General features: G+C 42.6%; 2 protein-coding genes across 2 annotated transcripts in view; both read left to right on the top strand.

Moving 5' to 3' along the window:
- Positions 1 to 9,988, top strand: part of camk1ga (calcium/calmodulin-dependent protein kinase IGa) — a 21,103-nt gene extending 11,115 nt beyond the window's left edge. Inside the window, exons 5-13 of the mRNA XM_085159153.1 lie at positions 2,201 to 2,339; positions 2,513 to 2,636; positions 4,435 to 4,510; positions 5,995 to 6,107; positions 7,901 to 7,979; positions 8,530 to 8,617; positions 9,168 to 9,502; positions 9,717 to 9,798; positions 9,879 to 9,988. Coding sequence (XP_085015279.1) covers positions 2,201 to 2,339; positions 2,513 to 2,636; positions 4,435 to 4,510; positions 5,995 to 6,107; positions 7,901 to 7,979; positions 8,530 to 8,617; positions 9,168 to 9,502; positions 9,717 to 9,780 — 1,018 coding nt within the window. The 3' untranslated portion in view covers positions 9,781 to 9,798; positions 9,879 to 9,988. The remainder of the gene's footprint in view (positions 1 to 2,200; positions 2,340 to 2,512; positions 2,637 to 4,434; positions 4,511 to 5,994; positions 6,108 to 7,900; positions 7,980 to 8,529; positions 8,618 to 9,167; positions 9,503 to 9,716; positions 9,799 to 9,878) is intronic.
- sypl2a (synaptophysin-like 2a) overlaps positions 1 to 22,741 on the top strand; it is a 495,265-nt gene that overhangs the window by 135,817 nt on the left and 336,707 nt on the right. The gene's annotated exons all lie outside the window — the stretch shown is intronic.

Raw genomic sequence — 22,741 nt, forward strand, 5'->3', positions numbered from 1 at the left:
GTCAAAATGTAAACTAAAAGATGCTGAGCATAGTAACAAAGACAGATTTCACAGCTGCTCTGTTCCCAACTTCTACTGCGTGACTGACAGCATTGAGTTTGAAATCCTCTTCGTAACCACGTCTCTTAACAGGTGCCATTTATGGTCCTTATACACAGTAGGGTAATATTACGTTGAAGCACAGTACGTATCACTCCGCGAGGCTCCTCGGTAGCCGTAATTCTCTGACAATCCATCAACCGGTGAAGCACCGTAGCTTACCAAAGTCGTACTAAAACATTTTTTGACAGATTGCTGAGCGCCGCTTTCCACATAAAAACGGTTTGCGGCCATCAAGCACAACCAGAATTCATACATTAGGCGCGCTGTCAACTTTTGAGAAAATGAAAGGATTTTAGGCTGTGCAGCGCCTCTGGGCTGCATGGCGTTAGCGTGGTTAGCTTGTTAGCGTGGTTAGCTCGCTAACACGTTGACGCCGTCCAGCGATGCGCAGTAACTCGTTAACGGAGATTTGCCGTGTCCATCTTGTCGCTTCCTGCAGGTGAAGCGATGGGGGAGGAGGGGGAGTTGTGTTCAGTGAAGGAGGGGCGAGGCCCAGTAATGTTGCGTAAAGACAAAAGTGGACGAAAGAGAGGCAAACTTGCGGCTCCACAAGTATAGTTATAACGTAACATAGACTATATCGATATAAAGGATATTGTCACATCTTATATCTCGTATAAAAATATATCGATATTTTTTAAAAACTCAATATATCGCCCAGCTCTACGCCAAATCACAACAAAGGTCGCCTCAAGGCGCTTCATACATACAGAGAAAAACCCAACAATCATATGACCCCCTATGAGCAGCACTTTGGCGACAGTGGGAAGGAAAAACTCCCTTTTAACAGGAAGAAACCTCCAGCAGAACCAGGCTCAGGGAGGGGCGGGGCCATCTGCTGTGATTGGTTGGGGTGAGAGAAGGAAGACAGGATAAAGACATGCCTTGCCAAGGAAAGACATTCAGGGCACTCAAGCTCAGGGGGATCCATGGACCCTTGAGGCTTTCTGGATCTCTCAGCAAAGCAGACAGGTCCCTCTGCAGACTGGGGTTGTAACAGTGCTGGGGGGGGACCCTCCAGATTGACGCACCGGTTTCTGTGTGTGTGTTGGGCATTCAGCCAGCTCGGTTTGCACAAGCTAGAGGGGAAAGCAGTCTTTGAACATGTGGACTCAGAACAGAAAACTCAGCCTTGCTGAAACATGTCTTAGAGGACATCCAGGTGTGGCTGGCTGAGATACAAATACACCCCAGAAACGTGTCAGATGACTGCTCCACAGTAAGACCATGGACTCAGCTGAACAGTCTTTCCTCCACTGCTGAGAACCTGTCAGAAAGCACACAGGTGAAAGCAGAGGTGTGGAAGTGGAAAGAGCTGGGTCGGATGAGTCACAGGCAGATAGGGATCCAGAGCTGATGGGGAGTTGGGTGGTGAGGAGCAATTAGGCAGTAGCAGTAAAACATGATGACCTTTGAGGTTAAGCAAGGCAGGCTGCCGAGGTCCAGAGTCCAGGGCAGAAGCCGTGGGAGGATGTGTGGTGGCTCCAGCAGGTCCCGTGGATCAGCCGCTCCACCCCGGGACTCTTGGAGGAACTAAAACAGATGACAGGAACTAACAACCAAGAAGATGACCTAGAAAATAATCAGACTGCAGAGGATATAATAAATGCTAAGGGAAACTATCAGTCATACTCATACACAAAGACAGCCACAAAAGATTGTCACAAACACGAACCCAGAATCAATAAAGAAACGACAAAACACTCTCCGATGGACAGTGGACAGTGTGGATATGTCTTCAGTAGCTGCCAGAGTGTCTCCGTGTACATTTCAGAAAGGTTGGGGGTGTCTGGCTTCCTCCTTGGAGACTATTGTTTCTTTATTGTCTCCTACTTTGGCCTTAGCGGTGCGAGTTTTGTTAAACAGAGAACAGTGCTGTACACACAGATGATGGTGAGGACAAACCTGACAGTAGGCACATTTCCTAAATGCTGCTCGAAGTCTGTTTGCACAGCGTAACAACATTTTCGGTTATTATATCATTTGATGACTTTCTCAAAGGTGGACCGTGGTCGTCCTTCGTCTACCGTCCTGCAGGAGTTCAGAAGACCTGATTGCCAGACACAAACGCTGATCACTCTTCTTCTGTTTTGTGCAGGGTATTAGGCGGGGAGCTGTTTGATCGCATTTTAGACAAAGGTGCTTATACTGAGAAGGATGCCAGCAAAGTGATCAAACAGGTGCTGCAGGCTGTCAGCTACCTGCATGAAAACAGCATTGTGCACAGAGATCTGAAGGTAAGACACAAAGATCCACCATAACAGATACATAAACATGCTCCCAGTAGGAGAGTGAAAGCCACAGATGTTGACATGTTTGGTAAAATGACTTTACCAGATGTTTACTGAGTGTATTTGAACATTTGAGGTACATTTCTTTATTTCATGTCTTGCTTTTTCTGCTCTCTCAGCCTGAAAACCTGCTGTACTATAATACAGACGAGAATGCAAAGATTATGGTCAGTGACTTTGGTCTGTCTAAGACGCTGGAGCACGGTGTGATGTCGACAGCCTGTGGAACACCAGGATATGTTGGTGAGTTTCTCTGCATATGTAATGTGTGATATAGTTAAAAATGATAGATTGACTTACTGTTTTTCCCTCTGCAGTGATAGACCACAAACAATTACTTTGGTCAAAATCTCATCACACTGGAGCAAGAAAAAAAAATCAATTTTCATAAATCAGACAGTTATTGTGTATGTGCTGAATGACAGCACCTGACCTCCAGGAGTCACTGGGCGCTCCATCGTCCTGCTGAGAGGCTTCAGTGCTCATGTGGGCAGTGACAGCTAGTGTTGGTCAAGTTACTTGAAAAAAGTAATAGGAACTAATTACTGATTACTTCCCCCAAAAAGTAATCCCATTACTTTACTGATTACTTATTTTCAAAAGTAATTAATTACTTAGTTACCTAGTTACTTAGTTACTTTTTAAAAACACGATTTACAACCTGAATAGGTGATAAAATGATAGATCTTTCAGCCCAATTCTACTTTTCTACATAATCCATCATACAAAATGTAATCAAATGGAAAAGTCTCTTTTTAAAACTTGTTTTATTAGTTTTAATCTTTTAACTTTATGCATCAAGCAAAAATTTAATTATCTGCAACATTCTCTGACTGGAAGAAATTAGTTTAACATTTAAACCTATTTTCTGCACATTCCAGCACATAAAATAAAATATTTTTTGTGTTTACACTCAGTCTTTCAAATAGATGCAAGTAAAACACAGCAGAAAATAAATAAAGTCAAAGACTAGCGGTCCTGTTGCTCTATTTTCACCTGTAAAGCAGGAGTGGGGTAGGCGGAGGGTTACCCTGGTGCAGGTGTGCAGCGGTCAGTGGAAGAATCCGAGTTTCTCTGTGAGTTTCCCATTACGTCGTAGCTACTCGGTGCTTGTTTGGAAGTTTAGGGTTTGTTTCGCTGTAAAAAGAAGTTTTCTTCCCACGCACAACGGACACTAATGTTTTTGTCACTTTTTATGGAATCAAACTCAAAGTAAGGTCAGTACTTCCACGCTTTAAACGCTGCACGCTCATACTCTCTCTGCACTCGATATATGATCCATTGTTGATCTGCACACAGCTGTTGTCACAAACGTCGCACTCGCTTACGTCACTGTCATGAGACATTCTCGCAAAAAAATCACGAGAATGTCTCATGACAGTGACGTCATGACATTCTCGCAAAAAAATCACGCTGCGTTACTGCGTTTTAGTAACGCAGTAACGCAGCGTTCCTACGGGAAAGTAACGGTAATCTAATTACCGTTTTTGCAATAGTAATCCCTTACTTTACTCGTTACTTGAAAAAAGTAATCGGATTACAGTAACGTGTTACTGCCCATCTCTGGTGACAGCACGACCTGGAGGGCTCGATTGATTTATTGTGAAAGTAACGACCAGGTGGAGCAGCAGGAACTTTGGTCAGCTCTGTTGTTTTTATGTGATAAACTCGACTTTGATCTTATTATTACTGAAAACTAAAGGTAACTTTTTGCCTTTAGTTTTGAACCATATATTAACTTTAACGTATTAACTTTAACATATTAGCTTTAACATATTAGCTTTAACATATTAACTTTAACATATTAGCTTTAACATATTAGCTTTAACATATTAACTTTAACATATTAGCTTTAACATATTAGCTTTAACATATTAACTTTAACATATTAGCTTTAACATATTAGCTTTAACATATTAACTTTAACATATTAGCTTTAACATATTAGCTTTAACATATTAGCTTTAACGTGACTTTTTCTGGAGTGGAACAGTCTGTTGTTTGGTGCTTATATTGCATGTTGTTTGTCCTGCTTCTGCAGCTCCGGAGGTTTTGGCCCAGAAACCCTACAGCAAAGCAGTGGACTGCTGGTCGATTGGAGTCATCACGTATATTCTGTAAGTACAGGCCTGTGCGTTCATGATAACATGGCTAACTGTAGACATGAATATTCATTATGGAGAACTGTGAACATTCATCAGTTATTGATTTTATTCATGTTCCAAAAGTCAGAAGTACATGAATACTTGTACAACATTAGAGTCACCAGATACTGCAGTATTTACTTCCACTGTAGTAACTGTGGCTCCAGCAGTAGCCGGGTTACTGCGAGCTGGAAGGTTGGGCTGAACACGAAGCTGTGCTCCAACAATGTTGTGTGAAATATAAATAAGAGCAGAAGCATCTGAAAGCTCATCAACTCATCAAAGACGGGATCAAACGATCGTTGCTGTAAAAGCATCAATACATCATAGAAATACATCAAATGTTTAAAATGAGACAATTTACTCATTTAGAAAAACATCAGCTCATTCTGAATTTGGTGGCAGCAACAGGTACGAAAGGTTGGGAGGGGCCACGTTTACACTTTATCAGCAGTTCATCATGTCTGGAAGGAGAGAGTGGTTTGGATTTGTCCTCATCTGGTGAACGTAGCTGCTGTCGGGGTCTTTGTCTGTGCAGAGCCTGCAGAAAGTGTGTGGAGGGGAACACATGGCGCTCTTCTCTGCAGCTGCATTTCCTGATCATGTTCACAGAGAGCTTCAGTTTATGGCGTGGTTCAACAGGTCACATACAGTGACGTGCACGACAGGATGATGTCTTTAATTACGCACACACATTTCTCCAGTTTCCTGGAATCGTTTCAGGATATATTCTGTTTTCACTTTTCTCTTGTGGCTCTCCACCAACTCTAAGTGAGAAATGTTGCTGCCATCATATCCAATGTATCCATCTCAAATCAGCCAGTCTTTGAACTTTTCCAGTTTGCATAAATATTTGTCCTGTTTATAAGAAGCTGGATGATTGAGCATCGAGATATTTTATGGTATAACTATACACCATTCAGAAATCCTTTGATTAATGTGTGCTCACAGGAACTTTACAGGAATCCTGGACTGTTGTCATATTTTCACCAGCCAGTACTCAGACATGTAATGTCTCAAATTACAGCTCCTGACTGATTTTGATGGAAAGTGAAAAGTGAAAGTACTTTTTATTTAATCGTCTTTGAGACATTTATGTTCAAACACTGCTTCACAGCTCGTGTCGATGGTCCATCAAAAGAAGAAAAGTGAAGCTGAAATTTCACAGCCCTCACTATCAATGTTCATATTTTCTATTGTAACATTTTTATAAAATCAGAGATGGTTGAGCAGAACAGTAAAATGTGTCAGTTTAAACATTTCTTTGTCCTGCTGTGTGAATCAGTGCAGTTTGTGTTTGTGGTGAAAGGCTTTGCCTGCTCTGCCCGTTTACTACAGCAGCTGATGAAACCAGCGTCAGGGCATATTGTATAAATGTCATATAAGCATGACGATGGTTGCTGAAGTAACCAGAGCTGATCCAAAGCTGCGTATCTGAAAGGCTGTGTGTGCTGCAGGCTCTGTGGCTACCCTCCATTCTTCGAAGAAAATGAGACGCGCTTGTTTTCAAAGATCATGAGAGCTGAGTACGCCTTTCACTCGCCCTTCTGGGACGACATCTCCGAGTCAGGTACGCTAACAGCTACACGCCACAGTTTCCAGCATTGACCCTCCTCTTTCCTTCATCTGTACTCGATGTAGCTGAGACTGGCTCAGATAACCAGTCCTTTCTCTAACACACTTACATTACAGGTTGCACTGTTTCACTATCATTTAAAGAGGGAATTATTCATGTGACTCCACAGACTAAGTTCCACGTTTCTTCACAAAACCTGGAGGATGTAAAACCACAGCTTCCCAGGAACATGAGCCTGATCCATCATGCAGATGTCAGAATGAGAACAAATCTTGATCCACCTCATTTCTTTATATTTGACCTCCAAGGAACCAGACTTTCTTGTCCTGTTCGCCCCTCAGCTGTAAAAGGCTGATGGGGTATTATCGTCAAGTCTGTGCAATAACTCGGCAATGAGGCAACTTAGGAGCTTCAAACTGATACCACGGGTGTAGCTACTAAAAATCTTGGACCAGTTTGAATCTCAGTGACCTTGCAATGAAGGTCAAGGTCAGAGGTCAAGTTTTATGAACATGTAAAAGGAACAGTGAGAAAGCAGACAGACACGCTGGCATGACTGGGAGATAGAAATCCAAACAGAGCAGACGGAGATGCAGGGAGGCAGGAGTACTCCAGCCAACAAAAGCCACAGTAACACGAGCAAGCAAACGATCGCTGTGTCCCAATTCAGGGTCTGCACGCTTGAAGTACGCATTTTAAGTGCGATTACGTCACCGCCACGCGACGACGGCTGTCCCAATTCAAAGTGTACTTCAAATGCATACTCCAAATGCGCCGTGGATTTCCCCAAATATCAAGCGTGGTCCGGTGCACGCTTCGTGGTCTCATATATCTCACAATTCATAGCGCGGCGGTGGGTGTGGATAATTTTGCCGCAAAACACGGCAGAAGGGAGCGGCTGAAAAGTGAACTGTCAAAAGTAAGTACTGAACATGACGTCACTTATGTGCGAATGTTTAATAACGAAGAACATTAAAACATTGCTGTTGGCCACATGTTGGCAAAGTTATGTGACATTAGTGACGTTTGTACTTTCAGCGTTAACTTGGTTGTATATATATATATGTATATCATATTTTTTCTCCTTCATTTCTGTCACACAAAGCTGAATGAAGCGTTTCTCACGGTTAGTATCATGGTTGCTAGGCAACCTGAACAGCGCGACGAAGGCTAGACCGTCCCATTTCACAGGCCTCTCACTTCCGCACTTCTCGTACTGATAGTACGCACGCTTTAAGTACACGTAGCGCGCGTACTTCAAGCGTGCGGTCTCTTAATTGGGACACAGCCATCATCTGTCCAAAACACAGGGAGCAGAACAGTAATCGTTCCTGCTGTGGTGGCCTTACGTTTGTGAACAAACACAGCTTCTCCTCTTCCTCTTTGAAAAACTTGAACTCACAGAATTGACATCAAACAAACAAGCTTTATTTGTCACATACACACTCATGCAGTGAAATGTTGTGTGTGAGCTGCGGACAGCTGCAGACGGCCTGTCCAGGGCTGGTTTTAGCATCAATCTGCTCTGATCGCTCATCAACAACAAGGCCCGTTCATCCAGGACACTGCTGCTTTTCTACAAGTCAACCTTCTGTGTGAACTCTAGATGATCTTGCTGTGAGCGTCCAATCAATCAGCAGCCGTGTTTGGCACCACCCAGCATCCTCCTGTTTGTTCACACGTTTCTTGATATGCAGGTGTCCTAATGAAGGGTTTTAATAAAACTGTGTAACATAGAGAAATCAGGCTACTGTACGCTGAACTCTGTCCATGTTATGTGTCAACAGCCAAAGAGTTCATCAAGAACATGATGGAGAAAAACCCCACGAAACGCTTCACTACTGAACAGGCGCTCAGGCACCCCTGGTTAGTGCTCTGCCTCTTACATGTCATAATGTTTGGACAATGATTACACATTTAAACCACATAATCAACATGTGACTGAAGATAGCTTTCTGCTTGATTTATGAACAAAAGTATCAACTGTTTATGAATTACAGTCTTTTTCTGACTCAAATGTAATTGGTTAGTTGACACGTGAGACCTCATTATTCAAAGAAACTGATCTGGTCTAATATCTGGGGTTCAGTCCAAGTCTTCAACTATTGTTGAGGTTCACTGAAGGAGGCAAGGAGGTTGTCAGCAGGATGAAAAACCAAAATAAGAGAGAAACATTGTATGATTGGCCAAATCAACAATCATTCTTAAAGAGAAGGAAAGTTATGGGCAGCTATGCAAGACAAAGGCCTGAAAGACAGAAGACAGACCTCGGTTAAGAGACAACACATTATGTTTGTTTGTCTTTTGAGCCTCGGAGAATGTGGAACAAAGACTAGCTCTATCTGCCCGATGATGGTACAGACGCAGCGTTGTCCAGATACCCAAGAAGCTAACGTCTGCTGTGTTCCCCTCGCAGGATTATTGGAGACACAGCCAGAGACCAGGACATTTATCAGTCTGTGTGTGAACAGTTGGAGAGAAACTTTGCCACATCCAAATGGAAGGTAATGGCTAATGACTGGAAAGGTTACAATTGTGACTACATACAGTGTCAAACACCAGGCTGGGGGCCCAGAATCGGCCCAGCAGAGACTCCAGTGCAGCCCATTGGACGACTCTGTGCATAAATTGTAATATTTTCACAAGTTTTACTGCTTTTCCTGTTGATAGAGAATCCCCTTCAACTGCCATTCACATGTATTAACACAAACATGTTGATCCATAAAACATCTGCTATAAGGAGTCCATTAAGACGTTTTAATATTGATAGAATTCAATATAATTCTATCAATAAGTAGTTCAAGTTAAAGAGGATAGAGGAATACTAAAACAAAGGACTTATGCTGTCTGAGAAAACAAAAACAATATGTCTGGGTACCTGTTCCACCTCTATAGACGTACAGACCTGGTTTCTGAAATAATGGATATATGAACACATGTTCTGTTCCAGCAGGAGTCTAAACTCTAAAAGACACTTTTCCTATACGAGATGTTTTTCTATACAAGATGCAGGCTGCACCAGTACTAACTGCTCACTCTGTGGATCTCCAACAGCAAGCCTTCAATGCAGCCTCTGTAATCCAGCACATGAAGAAAATGTCCCACAGCGTGCCCTCCACACCCTCCATACCGAACATCAAACCAGAGTCCTCGTCCCAGAACGACTCGGAGCCTGTGAGGAGCTGCCGAGGTCAGGCGGACCCCCTTGACCCCAATGGAAACCCCGTCCAGTCTGCCAGTCGTCTCTCCTGGAGTGACTGTGAGCTGGAGACAGGACTGTGTCCTTCACTGAGTCAAAGTGAACCAGGAAGTCCTCTCAGCACTGATGAGTCCAGACAAGTTCATGCCTTCCATTCAGAGAGTGATGCTCTGTTTTTTCAGTCTCAGAGGTAATTAAACTGCTGACCCCTTCCAGCTGCCGTCTGCATCAGATAAAGAGAAATAACTAGAATAAATGGCCATCTACATCTTTGTTTACTTTGCTTCTTTTATGTTTCAAATGATGCTTAAATGTGTAAACTGATTATTAAGACCTCCAGAGTGATGCTTTATATAATTTGCCATCCATTCGTTGGCTTTGAATAAATCCTGAGTGTGTTGCAGGCTCGATGCAGGGGCTCCGAGGAAGGACCAGCCGCTTCAGTCTGGTGTGTGCTGCATCATGTGACTTGATGACGAGATGCAGGTAAATGTGTGTATCCACGTTTAAATGTCAGCTGTACTTAACAGCCATAACACCCACACCCCCTCTCTGATGTTGTGCAGGCCTCTTCTTGCTGCTAACAGCTCTGACCCATCAGGGCACCGACAAGGAGCCTTTGGCGGTGTCCTGTGGCGTCTGGCACATCTCCCGGGTATTTCCTGTTGTTCCTGAGCAGCGTCTACAGTGTCCACCACAGCTGTCTACCAGTGCTTTAGAGGGATGTGCTTGATCAGCAGACATATTTAGGTGGGAGGTACCAAACAAGCAAGTCTGGCTACCTGCCCACGACGTCTGGGTGCAAGCTTTGGGTAACCGTTGGGGCAGTGTCAGGTGACGCTCGAGAGACGGTCAAGGTGTTAATATCCAGCCTCATGTGAACACTGATCAGAGAGCTACATAGTGTTTCCATTTTAACAATAAACCATCTTCATTATTCATCAAATATACATTGATATAAGTCAATATACAAATAAAATAAAGTAGTAAAAACGACTCTTCTGGTGACTTAATTTTGTGTGTGTACAGGATCTAGAGGTGACTCCAGGAGTGTGACTCTGTCGCTGCACCATCATTACACTTGGTTTTAAATGAAAGGTTATTGAACACGATTCATATGTGACCTTGCTGATAGTTAACTGGTCTTAATGCTGGTCATGCATAGGTGGAAATTTGAGTTTATGGATCACAGAGTGACCTGTGTGTGTGGAAGACGACACATCTCAGAGAATATCTGACTCATACTTTGTATGATTTAATAAAAAGAAGTTGTTTTAAATAAATGAACAAACAGAGTTTTAAAAGGACGTATTCCTCTGTGTTTGGAGTAAAGGGATTATATTACAATGCACATCATGTGAGAATGTGCTAAAGGCTAATCTGATTAAAGCAGAATTACATAAACTGAATATGAAATGAATCATGTCCACATGTGATGGTATTTCTGTGTTAAATAAGATTCAATGAAGTGATTTTAAAGGTTAAATCATGTGATCAGCAGGATGATGAGGTGTCAATCATGTGATTGGACGATGTGACATCCAGTAGAGAGGAGGGAGAAAGGCTCCGTGTGATGTTGTGAGGTGAGATGTTCTCAGTGGAGACAGCAGAGGGGAACAGAGTCCAACCTGTGGACTGATTTGGTCATTTGTGGCTCGTCATCACGTCGCCGTGTTAGACGGTTCGTTCAGAAGGATTTCGAGTGACATCATCCTTCACTGAATGCCTGCTTTCCTGTGCAGTGATCATCATCATGAGGATGGCTTTATTACAGTACAAAACCCGCTGGAACACAAGACCAATAACTGCACAACAAGGCAAGAAGGCGCGTTTGTGTCTCACGAGGGAAGTCAGCCGAAGGTGAGGATACGATTCCTTCACCTGAACTCAGCTCACGTCGACTGATTCCTTCACTACAGCTCTTTTTATTGTCAGCAAGCAATCATTCATGAATATGCAATTACAAATACGCGTGACCTTCTTAAGCAGGCATCTCTGAACATCAGTGTCTGGATTCTGTCTGTGTGTTTCCAGCTATACGATACATAGACACTCGACCTTTCAATGATCTTAAACTGTGTGTGTGAGGCAGAAAAGCAGAAGAGTCTCGCTAAATGATAAGAACAGTAACCTACAACAGGTCACGTCTCAGACGAACATTTAAAGGTGTGGAGTCTTTTAAGAAACAGACTAAAGCTATAATGAAAATGATAAGGCTGAGGCTGCTTCCTCTCATGGTACACAAGTGCACACAGAATCAGACCTAATAAGGATATGATTTTATCAGCATCCAGATGATTATATATTTCTAAGCATAAATGAAAATATAAAAACATCAATTCCAACAATTCCTCCTGTTTGTCGTTTGTGCAAGGCCGTCGTAATATCTCTCAGCTCGTCATCGTTTGAAACATTTTCAGTGCATGCATCATTTTAAACACGTGTCAGCCACGCCATCCACATCACTGCTGCAACAGAGTATAGTTAGTTAGTATTAGCAATCATTTTATTTATCATTGATCTTAGAAATGGTAAAACAATGTCAACAGTACAAGAACGGGGTTAACACTCTTACAAACATGTGCCACCACAGCCCGGACATCAACCAGGCTGTCCAGCCTTTTCCCCTCCAGCTGTGATCTGTGACATCTCTGCAGAGTGGTTAAGTTCTGCTTCATAGACGTCTCCTCCAGTCGTGTATACACCTGCATACAGGTGCAACAAGTGTCTCCGATGATCTCGCACACACCTTATTATGATGCAGTTATCAAGGTTATTATCGTTAACGAAAACTAACGAAATAACGAAAATATCTATAATATAATATATAAATATCTAATATCTCCATCATCCTCTCAGCATCACACTGACACGTTGCTGATACCTGCTCCTCTGTTACTCCTGTCACCTTACAGGACGTCAGTGTCTGCTTGGTCGAATGAAACTGACTTCAAGCCACCTTCATGTACGTCCTCCATCATTTTTCATTAGTGTGTTTGACTCTGTTGGCCCCTGTATTCTGGAAATAATTAATACTTCTCTTCATACTGGCTCATTTTCCAGCTATTTTAAACAAGCTATTGTTGAACCAGCATTAAAGAAACCAAATGTGGACCCATCTCTTCCAAGCAGTTACAGGCCGACATCAAAATGACCGTTGGTGTCAAAGATCTTGGAAAAAACAGTTGCAGAACAACTGAACAACTTTTTGGAGAAGAACAATGTTCTGGACATTTACACTCCACTGAAACGCTTTGCTTACAGCGGCCTCCCGTGGACGAACGTGATAGAGCCTGAAACTAGGAGAAAAACTGAAACGGGAGTGGCATCCGGGGAGGGAAATGTGGGTGTACGGGGCGGGAGCCAACCATGATGCCTGTGAAATGCGACCCAGGGGTACTCTGGGACCCCCGGGGTCCGGAGCTGCCCCGAAGGGGAGCACAAGGGTTAAACATGTTAAAATAAAATGACACTGATTCGGTGGTTGTTTTTGTTTTATTTGGAATATGCACCACAATTTCACACAGCATAGCCCAATATAAATATTTACATTATTTTATTTTTATTCTTCTGATTACCAGTACCAGCTATTCGTAATATATCATTTAGTGAATTTTACAATTTAAGAAAGTTAAGCAGACTTGGGTTCAAGATGTCGTTGATGTGGCCCTCTGACGCAACTCGGGTTTCTCATGTGGCCCCTTGTAAAAATGAATTGCCCACCCCTGGTGTAGAGGGTGGAAATCAGCCAGGACAGCTCATGAAATATAATAATAATAATGATAATAATAATAATAATAATAATAATAATAATACATTTTATTTGAAAGCTTTCAAAACACTCAAGGTCACTGTACAGAGTAGAATAAAAGCAACATAAAAGCAGTTTACAGAATCATAAAAGCATAAGACATAAACAAATAAAATAGCAGAGTGGAGAGGTTATGTGGGATAAGCTATTTTGTACAAGTGGGTTTTGAGTTTGGACTTAAAGAGAGAGATGGAAGAGATGTTTCTTAAATCAGGAGGTCGGGAATTCCAGAGTCGTGGAGCAGCTGAAAGCCCGGCTCCCCATGGTGGCAAGACGGGGGGAAGGGACGGAGAGTGAAAGGGAAGAAGAAGATCTGAGATGAGCAATTTTTCACACCAGTCTATTAATTAATGAAAGACCAAGACAGACTTTTAATTCATTTGAAAGCCTGATGCTTAACATTGTCCACCCCAGCTGTGAAACTCAGAAACCAGTCGTACTTGTTATCATCTATCGTCCACCTGGGCCTTACACAGAGTTTCTGTCTGATTTCTCAGACTTTATATCTAATTTAGTTCTGAGCTCAGATAAAATAATTATTGTGGCTGATTTTAACATCCATGTAGATGCTAAAAATGACAGCCTCAACATGGCATTTAATCTGTTGTTAGACTCAATTGGTTTCTCTCAAAATGTAAAAGAACCCACCGACCACTTTAATCACACTCTAGATCTTGTTTTAACATATGGCATAGAAACTGAACATTTAACAGTGTTTCCTGAAAACCCTCTCCTGTCTGATCATTTCTTGATAACATTTACATTTACAATAATTGATTACGCAGCAGTGGAGAGTGGACTTTATCAAAGTAGATGTCTTTCTGAAAGCGCTGTAACTAAGTTTAAGAATATAATCCAGCCCACTGTTATCATCGTCAATGCCCTGTACCAACACAGAGCAGAGCAGCTATCTGAACGCTACCCCAACAGAGGTCGATTATCTTGTTAATAATTTCACCTCCTCACTACGTACGACTCTGGATACTGTAGCTCCAGTGAAAACTAAGGTCTCTAATCAGAAGTACCTGACCCCGTGGTATAATTCTCAAACACGTAGCCTAAAGCAGATGACTCGTAAGCTGGAGAGGAAATGGCGTGTCACAAATTTAGAGGATCATCATTTAGCCTGGAGAAATAGTTTGTTGCTTTATAAGAAAGCCCTCCGCAAAGCCAGAACAGCTTACTACTCATCACTGATTGAAGAAAATAAGAACAACCCCAGGTTTCTCTTCAGCACTGTAGCCAGGCTGACAAAAAGTCAGAGCTCTTTTGAGCCAACCATCCCTTTAACGTTAACTAGTGATGACTTCATGAACTTCTTCACAAATAAAATTTTTATCATTAGAGAAAAAATTACCAATAATCATCCCACAGATGTAATATTATCTACAGCTACTCTTAGTACCATTGATGTTAAGTTAGACTCTTTTTCTCCAATCGATCTTTCTGAGTTAACTTCAATAATTACTTCCTCTAAACCAGTGGTTCCCAAACTTTTTTTGCTGGGCCCCCCTTGTTTTACAAGAAAAATGTTCGCGCCCCCCCCCTCGCGCGCACACGCACGAACACATCCTCCAACCACACACGCCCATATTTTGCTCCATTGCGGTTTATTTCACACCTCAAACATTTAGTAAACAATTAAGCAAATACAAGTAATCTGCAATAAATGACAGGTAGTAAGAAAATAAACTACTAAGTCTTTTACGCTACGTCCACACCTACACGGGTATTTTTGAAAACGCAGCTGTTTCGTCCACACGTAAACGGCGTTTCGAATCACTGAGAACAGAGATTTTTTAAAACTCCTTTTTTGCGTTTACGTGTGGACGAGGAATACAGAGTTCGTCACACAATGTCAAAGGTATGTGCCTTTTTTCACGTCACGCTGTGTGCACGTTATTGTTTACATGAGATGAATTGCAGAATGGCAGACAGAGACGAAATACTGTTAATCTGACTATCTGCAGGTTTTACACGCTTACATACCCACGCAGTTACTGTCCCTCCATTTAGAAAGGCAGAGGCGTCATGGTGTAATTATTTTACATGTAGTTGTTTTTTTTTTCCTGTGTAATAATATTCATCATTGCTATCAATACATTTTTCAAAAAATCCCTCTGCAAAATGGGTTCAAAAACATAAACAACTGTTGGATGCTGTTTGTCTGTGATTTGAACCGGGGAACAAATTGTGGCAGGATGAGCCTGATGTTATTTGTATCCCACTGTAACTTTACTGTATAAAGAGCTAACATCTCCAAAATGTCAGGAGTAGTTAGTCATTACAACAAGTGTTTGTGAACTACAAATCAAGAATGTGGGATACTGTTTGTCCGTGATTTAAACAGCCCAGCGCTGCTCCCAACGAAGGGAAAACCAATCCTGCAGGGAGACCTACCTCGGCACTTGTGCAGGTGAAACCAAAGGGAAGATTTGCTTCACCATAGAATGAAGTTGGTTTGGAAACATATTCAGCGATGCTTCATCTCCTGCTTTGCGTTCGTGTGGGCGCCCGTGCTAGCAGTGTCCAAGCGTTGTTTTTTTTTTTTTTTCCCTTTTCATGCCGCGCTCCCCCTGCAATGGCTCTGCGCCCCCCCTAGGGGGCGGGCCCCACACTTTGGGAACGTCTGCTCTAAACCATCAACGTGTCTTTTAGACCCCATTCCTACAAAACTGCTCAAAGAAGTCCTGCCATTGATTAATTCTTCAATCTTATATATGATCAACCTATCTCTAATAATCAGCTATGTACCACAGGCCTTCAAGGTGGCTGCAGTTAAACCTTTACTCAAAAAGCATCTCTAGACCCAGCAGTCTTAGCTAATTATAGGCCAATCTCCAACCTTCCTTTCATATCAAAAATCCTTGAAAGAGTAGTTGTCAAACAGCTAACAGATCATCTGCAGAGGAATGGTTTATTTGAAGAGTTTCAGTCTGGTTTCAGAGTTCATCACAGCACAGAAACAGCTTTATTGAAGGTTACAAATGATCTTCTTATGGCCTCTGACAGTGGACTCATCTCTGTGCTTGTCCTTCTTGACCTCAGTGCAGCATTCGATACTGTTGACCATAATATCCTATTAGAGCGATTAGAACATGCTGTAGGTATTACAGGTATTGCACTGCAGTGGTTTGTATCATATCTATCTAATAGACTCCAATTTGTGCATGTAAATGGAGAGTCCTCTTCACACACTGAGGTTAATTATGGAGTTCCACAGGGTTCGGTGCTAGGACCAATTCTGTTTACATTATACATGCTTCCCCTAGGCAGCATCATTAGAAGACATAGCATACATTTTCACTGCTATGCAGATGACACCCAGCTCTATCTGTCCATGAAGCCAGATAACACACACCAATTAGTTAAACTGCAGGAATGTCTTAAAGACATAAAGACTTGGATGGCCGCTAACTTTCTGCTTCTTAACTCAGATAAAACTGAGGTCATTGTACTCGGCGCTGAAAAGCTTAGAAATATGGTATCTAAGCAGATTCTTACTCTGGATGGCATTACCTTGGCCTCCAGTAACACTGTGAGGAACCTTGGAGTCATTTTTGACCAGGATATGTCCTTCAACGCACATATTAAACAAATATGTAAGACTGCGTTCTTCCATTTGCGCAACATCTCTAAAATTAGAAATATCCTGTCTCAGAGTGACGCTGAAAAACTAGTTCATGCATTTATTACTTCCAGGCTAGACTACTGCAATTCATTATTATCAGGATGTCCAAAAAACTCACTGAAAAGCCTTCAGCTAATCCAAAATGCTGCAGCAAGAGTACTGACAGGGACTAGAAAGAGAGCGCAGATTTCTCCTGTTTTGGCTTCCTGTTAAATCCAGAATTCAAAATCCTGCTCCTCACATACAAGGTCTTAAATAATCAGGCCCCATCTTATCTTAATGACCTTGTAGTACCATATCACCCTATCAGAGCACTTCGCTCTCGCTCTGCAGGCCTACTTGTTGTTCCTAGAGTATTTAAAAGTAGAATGGGAGGCAGAGCCTTCAGTTTTCAGGCCCCTCTTCTGTGGAACCAGCTTCCAGTTTGGATTCAGGAGACAGACACTATCTCTACTTTCAAGATTAGGCTTCAAACTTTCCTTTTTGCTAATGCATATAGTTAGGGCTGGACCAGGTGACCCTGAATCCTCCCTTAGTTATGCTGCAATAGATGTAGGCTGCCGGGGATTCCCATGATGCATTGAGTTTTTCCTTTCCAGTCACCTTCCTCACTCACTATGTATTAACAGACCTCTCTGCATTGAACCATATCTGTTATTAATCTCTGTCTCTCTTCCACAGCATGTCTTTATCCTGTCTTCCTTCTCTCACCCCAACCAATCACAGCAGATGGCCCCGCCCCTCCCTGAGCCTGGTTCTGCCGGAGGTTTCTTCCTGTTAAAAGGGAGTTTTTCCTTCCCACTGTCACCAAAGTGCTTGCTCATAGGGGGTCATATGATTGTTGGGTTTTTCTCTGTATCTATGAAGCTCCTTGAGGCGACTTTTGTTGTAATTTGGCGCTATATAAATAAAATTGAATTGAATTGAAATTTTCCAGCACACACTGGATGTGATCTGGGAATGCAGGTTCTTGCAACATGTACTCAGATATTTATGCAATACTTATGTAAGAATGCTGTTTGTTGACTTCAGCTCAGCATTCAGTACAGTCATTCCCTCCAAGCTGATCACCAAACCTGTGGCTCTTAGACTCAGCAACTCCATCTGTACCTGGATCATGGACGTTCTGACCAACAGACCCCAGCATGTTAGGTCAGGCCATAACTGCTCTACCACCATCACACTCAACACTGGCACTCCACAGGCTGTGTGCTGAGTTCCTCTATGACTGCAGACCTGGGTATGGATCCAACTCCATCATAAAGTCTGCAGATGACACCACGGTGACTGTCTCATCAGAGACAACGATGAGTCTGCTACAGGGAAGAGTAAAGCACCTAGCTGTGTGGTCTGACAATAACCTGCTCCTGAGTACCAGCAAAACCAAAGAGCTCACTGTGGACTTCAGGAGGGAGAAGACAGACCCCCATGTCCCCATCTACATAAATGGCACAGCTGTTGAACGGGTCTCCAGCTTCAAGTTCTTGGGGACCCACATCTCTGAGAATCTGTCCTGGTCAACTAACACCTCCAGCCTGGTCAAGAAGGCCCATCAGCGCCTTTTTTTCTTTACGATACTGAAGAAGAACCACCTGTCTGCTGACATACTGGTTAACTTCTACCGCTGTGTGATAGAGAGCATCCTGACCAACTGTGTCACAGTGTGGTGTGGGAACTGCAGCGGGTGGTGAAAGCCGCCCAACGCATCACAGGGACTCCACTTCCTGCCATTGAGGATGTCCACAAGAAGAGATGTCTATGCCACGCATCATTCTCAGGGACTCCTCTCATCCTGCCTCCAGCTCCTCCCCTCCAGAAGGCGCTACAGGAGCCTTCAGACTAAAACCAGCAGGTTTAGGAACAGCTCCTCCCCCACAGCTGTCACCCTACACTGTTCACTATTGTAGTCTGTTCAGAGAGCTACGCTTCCACTGCTGTAGATATATTCATAGCACTCTGTAGATCTGTTTACCTCACACCGATACATCTGTATATTTGCTCTTATTGCACTTACTGATAAGATGCAAACTGTATTTTGTTACCCTGTATTTAGACATGTATGACAGTAAAGTTGAATTCTAAATGCTAAACATTTAAACAAAAGCAGCTACAGGAGAAGTTTTTAGAAGTGATTTTTAGAAGGCCAGTAAAGAGAGCATGGAGACAGATGGAGGACGCCAAATCCACTGAATCTACACGCTTCCTGTTTCCACCTCATCCTTCCAGTGCTCTACTATACTCCCTGCTCTCTCTACCACAACTGCCTTTGAACTTGCCTGGGCCAGGTCTGAGTCCAGCTTTGCAACTCCAGCCAGGTCACATGACACAGGGGTTTGCTCTGATGTCAGCAGGCAGGTGTTGTGGAAGTTTTCCACTTAAATAAAGCCTGCAGACGAGCGGTGAGCGGTAGCTAACATTCTTTAATCCAAGCACACAAAGAACATACAAACAAGCTTGTGGAGCCCCTGCATGACCGCGGGACAGACAATCAGCAGAGTCTCACTGAGCCTAGCATGGCTCTCAGTTAAATACCTTCTCCAGGAACAAAGGCAGTACACAGCTGTTTCACACCTTAAGGTTCACACTCCCTTGCTACTTCCCAGAGTCCTCGAAGAGACAAAAGACTGGACCTCTGGAGTTCCTGTTTCCCCCAACATCCTTGCTACACCCCCTACCATTTGTCTTACAGTATGAGTGTCAGACATGTTAATACAATAAATAATGTCATTAATATCTAGGTGAAAGAAATTCCTATACAATCCCACCCTTTGATTCTTAAATCAAGAATCACATTAAAACCAGGATTTCTTTCCTGACATTCTGTATATCACATCAACATTATTGTACACTTAAAGGAGTTTCACACTGTGTATCCTCACTTCACTGTTCTCCCACCACCCTTTGTTCATCTTTAATCTTCCCCACAATCTAAGCTCTCACATGCAAATGGAAACAACAATGATACAGAGGAAAGGTCTTTCTCCAGGGTGTCAAAGTACTTTGCATGGCAAAGTGAAACAGCATTAGGTGGTCATTCTCAGTCACAGTCATGGCTCCTGGTGTCTGTGCCATTTACAGAGTCATAATTCCAACGCTGATCTTCCTTGCGCTGTCACTTTTGGAGCTTGGCACGCTCTCTCCATCCCTCGATTTCTGTTCCAACGCAGCTGTAGATTTAAGGCAGAGCACGTCGTACACCTTAGTTGTCTTCCTCAGCGTCAACGACGAAACTCTTTCATTTTATTTTTAAGATTTTTCTGTTCAAAATCTCCTCGTGATAATCCTTTGGAAGCCCACTGTCGTTTGTCAGTTGTCCTGCAGATGGTCCCTGCTTCTCACTGGTCCTCTTGAAGCGTTCTCTCCTAGTCATAGTTTGCGTCTGCGCCTCAGTCAATCCTTCCATATCCCTCATGTCACGGTTCCTGCAATTTAAAAATGAAAACTTCCCCGGAAATCCCTCTTTTGCCCTATGTTAGCTTATCACAATTGGACATGCATAATGAAGTTGTGCATTGTCTCTTAAAAATTCTCAGGGCTTCTCCCCTGAAGTAGCTTCACTCCAGGCCCTGTTGTAAGAAAAAACATTAGCCAGTGGTGTGTCCTGCTGTAAATCATGTGATTAGATCATATGATTAACCCTTTGCTGTGGAAAAAGTGATATAGATGTTAGCGCAGCGCGTCTGTATGAACACTTTCTCAATGTGACCTCTGTACTGTAAACAATACAAGGTCATGAATAACACACCCCTGGTAAATTCACAAAGACACAGAAAGTGGCAATTAAAGGTTAAGTCAGCACGGCCCAAAAGCTCATGCAACCTGTTGCTGTCATCTTTCTGCTCCTGTAAAAAGAAACATACATACATCCACCCTTTTGTTAGGTCAAGGTGGAGGTGCAATCTTGCATAGTCAGTTCCCATTTTTATTTGCTGACAGTAGAACCTCTCGTGACGCAATAAGTTTCTACTGCCAGCAATGACGTCATTTCAAAAAATAAAAAAGAATTTAGACTGGATTACCTCGCTGAATCCTTTTTGACAGGGACTTGTTTTCTGATTGTCCCAAAAAAGTGGCTTTCTCCCGAGCCCATTTTAATTTTGGAGAAGCTCACTTGCGATTGTTCAACATGTTGTATAGCGCTTTCGATTCCGATCTTGCAGGCCTGCTTGAAAAAGAGAAAATTGCCAAACAAAAATCTCAGTACACTGTTAAAATCAAAAAAATATGAAGGCCTCTTTTTAGAAGTTGTCTAAGCGTACTCTCTTAGAATGATGAAAAAACAAAACTAATTGGCAGGTTCAAAGTGGTACCAAAAAAAAATGCATCAGTAAATCCCCAAAACTTTCATCCACCAGTCACACACACCTCACACAACAGCAATATTCTATTAGAAAATGAGTTTTTGTTTTCCAATGTACCCAGATGTGTGTCATGATAAGACCTCCCCCACACATCAGAAACCAGAAACTCAATAATCTATTAGTCCCCACTCATCTGACCCTCCTGCAGCATTCTGTTCACCGCTGATTCAATCATCCTTCCCCAAAAATAATACTAGTTCACTCGTCTATGTATCACTTCTTAACCCACTAAATGAACCGGACAAGATGATGGTAACAGAAATGCTTAAAATACTGTTTGGTCTTCATGAGCTTCATTGCATGTGTGTTTGTGTTAGTAGGATTAATGCATTTTTCTGGTTGTGTAATTTTTGTGTACCTCTCCTCTTTGCGGTGCTCCAGACACTTTTCAATTCTCCACGCAAGGCAGTCGTTTTCCTTCCAATTCAATTCAATTCAGTTCAATTTTATTTATATAGCGCCAAATCACAACAAATGTCGCCTCAAGGCGCTTCATAGATACAGAGAAAAGCCCAACAATCATATGACCCCCTATGAGCAAGCACTTTGGCGACAGTGGGAAGGAAAAACTCCCTTTTAACAGGAAGAAACCTCCGGCAGAACCAGGCTCAGGGAGGGGCGGGGCCATCTGCTGCGACCGGTTGGGGTGAGAGAAGGAAGACAGGATAAAAGACATGCTGTGGAAGAGAGACAGAGATTAATAACAGATATGATTCAATACAGAGAGGTCTGTTAACATATAGTGAGTGAGAAAGGTGACTGGAAAGGAAAAACTCAATGCATCATGGGAATCCCCCGGCAGCCTACATCTATTGCAGCATAACTAAGGGAGGATTCAGGGTCACCTGGTCCAGCCCTAACTATATGCTTTAGCAAAAAGGAAAGTTTTAAGCCTAATCTTAAAAGTAGAGATAGTGTCTGTCTCCCGAATCCAAACTGGAAGCTGGTTCCACAGAAGAGGGGCCTGAAAACTGAAGGCTCTCCCTCCCATTCTACTTTTAAATACTCTAGGAACAACAAGTAGGCCTGCAGAGCGAGAGCGAAGTGCTCTAATAGGGGAATATGGTACTACAAGGTCATTAAGATAAGATGGGGCCTGATTATTTAAGACCTTGTATGTGAGGAGCAGGATTTTGAATTCAATTCTGGATTTAACAGGAAGCCAATGAAGGGAAGCCAAAACAGGAGAAATATGCTCTCTCTTTCTAGTCCCCGTCAGGACTCTTGCTGCAGCATTTTGGATTAACTGAAGGCTTTTCAGTGAGTTTTTTGGACATCCTGATAATAATGAATTGCAGTAGTCCAGCCTGGAAGTAATAAATGCATGAACTAGTTTTTCAGCGTCACTCTGAGACAGGATATTTCTAATTTTAGAGATGTTGCGCAAATGGAAGAACGCAGTCTTACATATTTGTTTAATATGTGCGTTGAAGGACATATCCTGGTCAAAAATGACTCCAAGGTTCCTCACAGTGTTACTGGAGGCCAAGGTAATGCCATCCAGAGTAAGAATCTGGTTAGATACCATATTTCTAAGCTTTTCAGCGCCGAGTACAATGACCTCAGTTTTATCTGAGTTAAGAAGCAGAAAGTTAGTGGCCATCCAAGTCTTTATGTCTTTAAGAC

This window comes from Neolamprologus multifasciatus, chromosome 5, assembly GCF_963576455.1.
Source record: "Neolamprologus multifasciatus chromosome 5, fNeoMul1.2, whole genome shotgun sequence".
In the NCBI taxonomy this organism is placed as follows: domain Eukaryota; kingdom Metazoa; phylum Chordata; class Actinopteri; order Cichliformes; family Cichlidae; genus Neolamprologus; species Neolamprologus multifasciatus.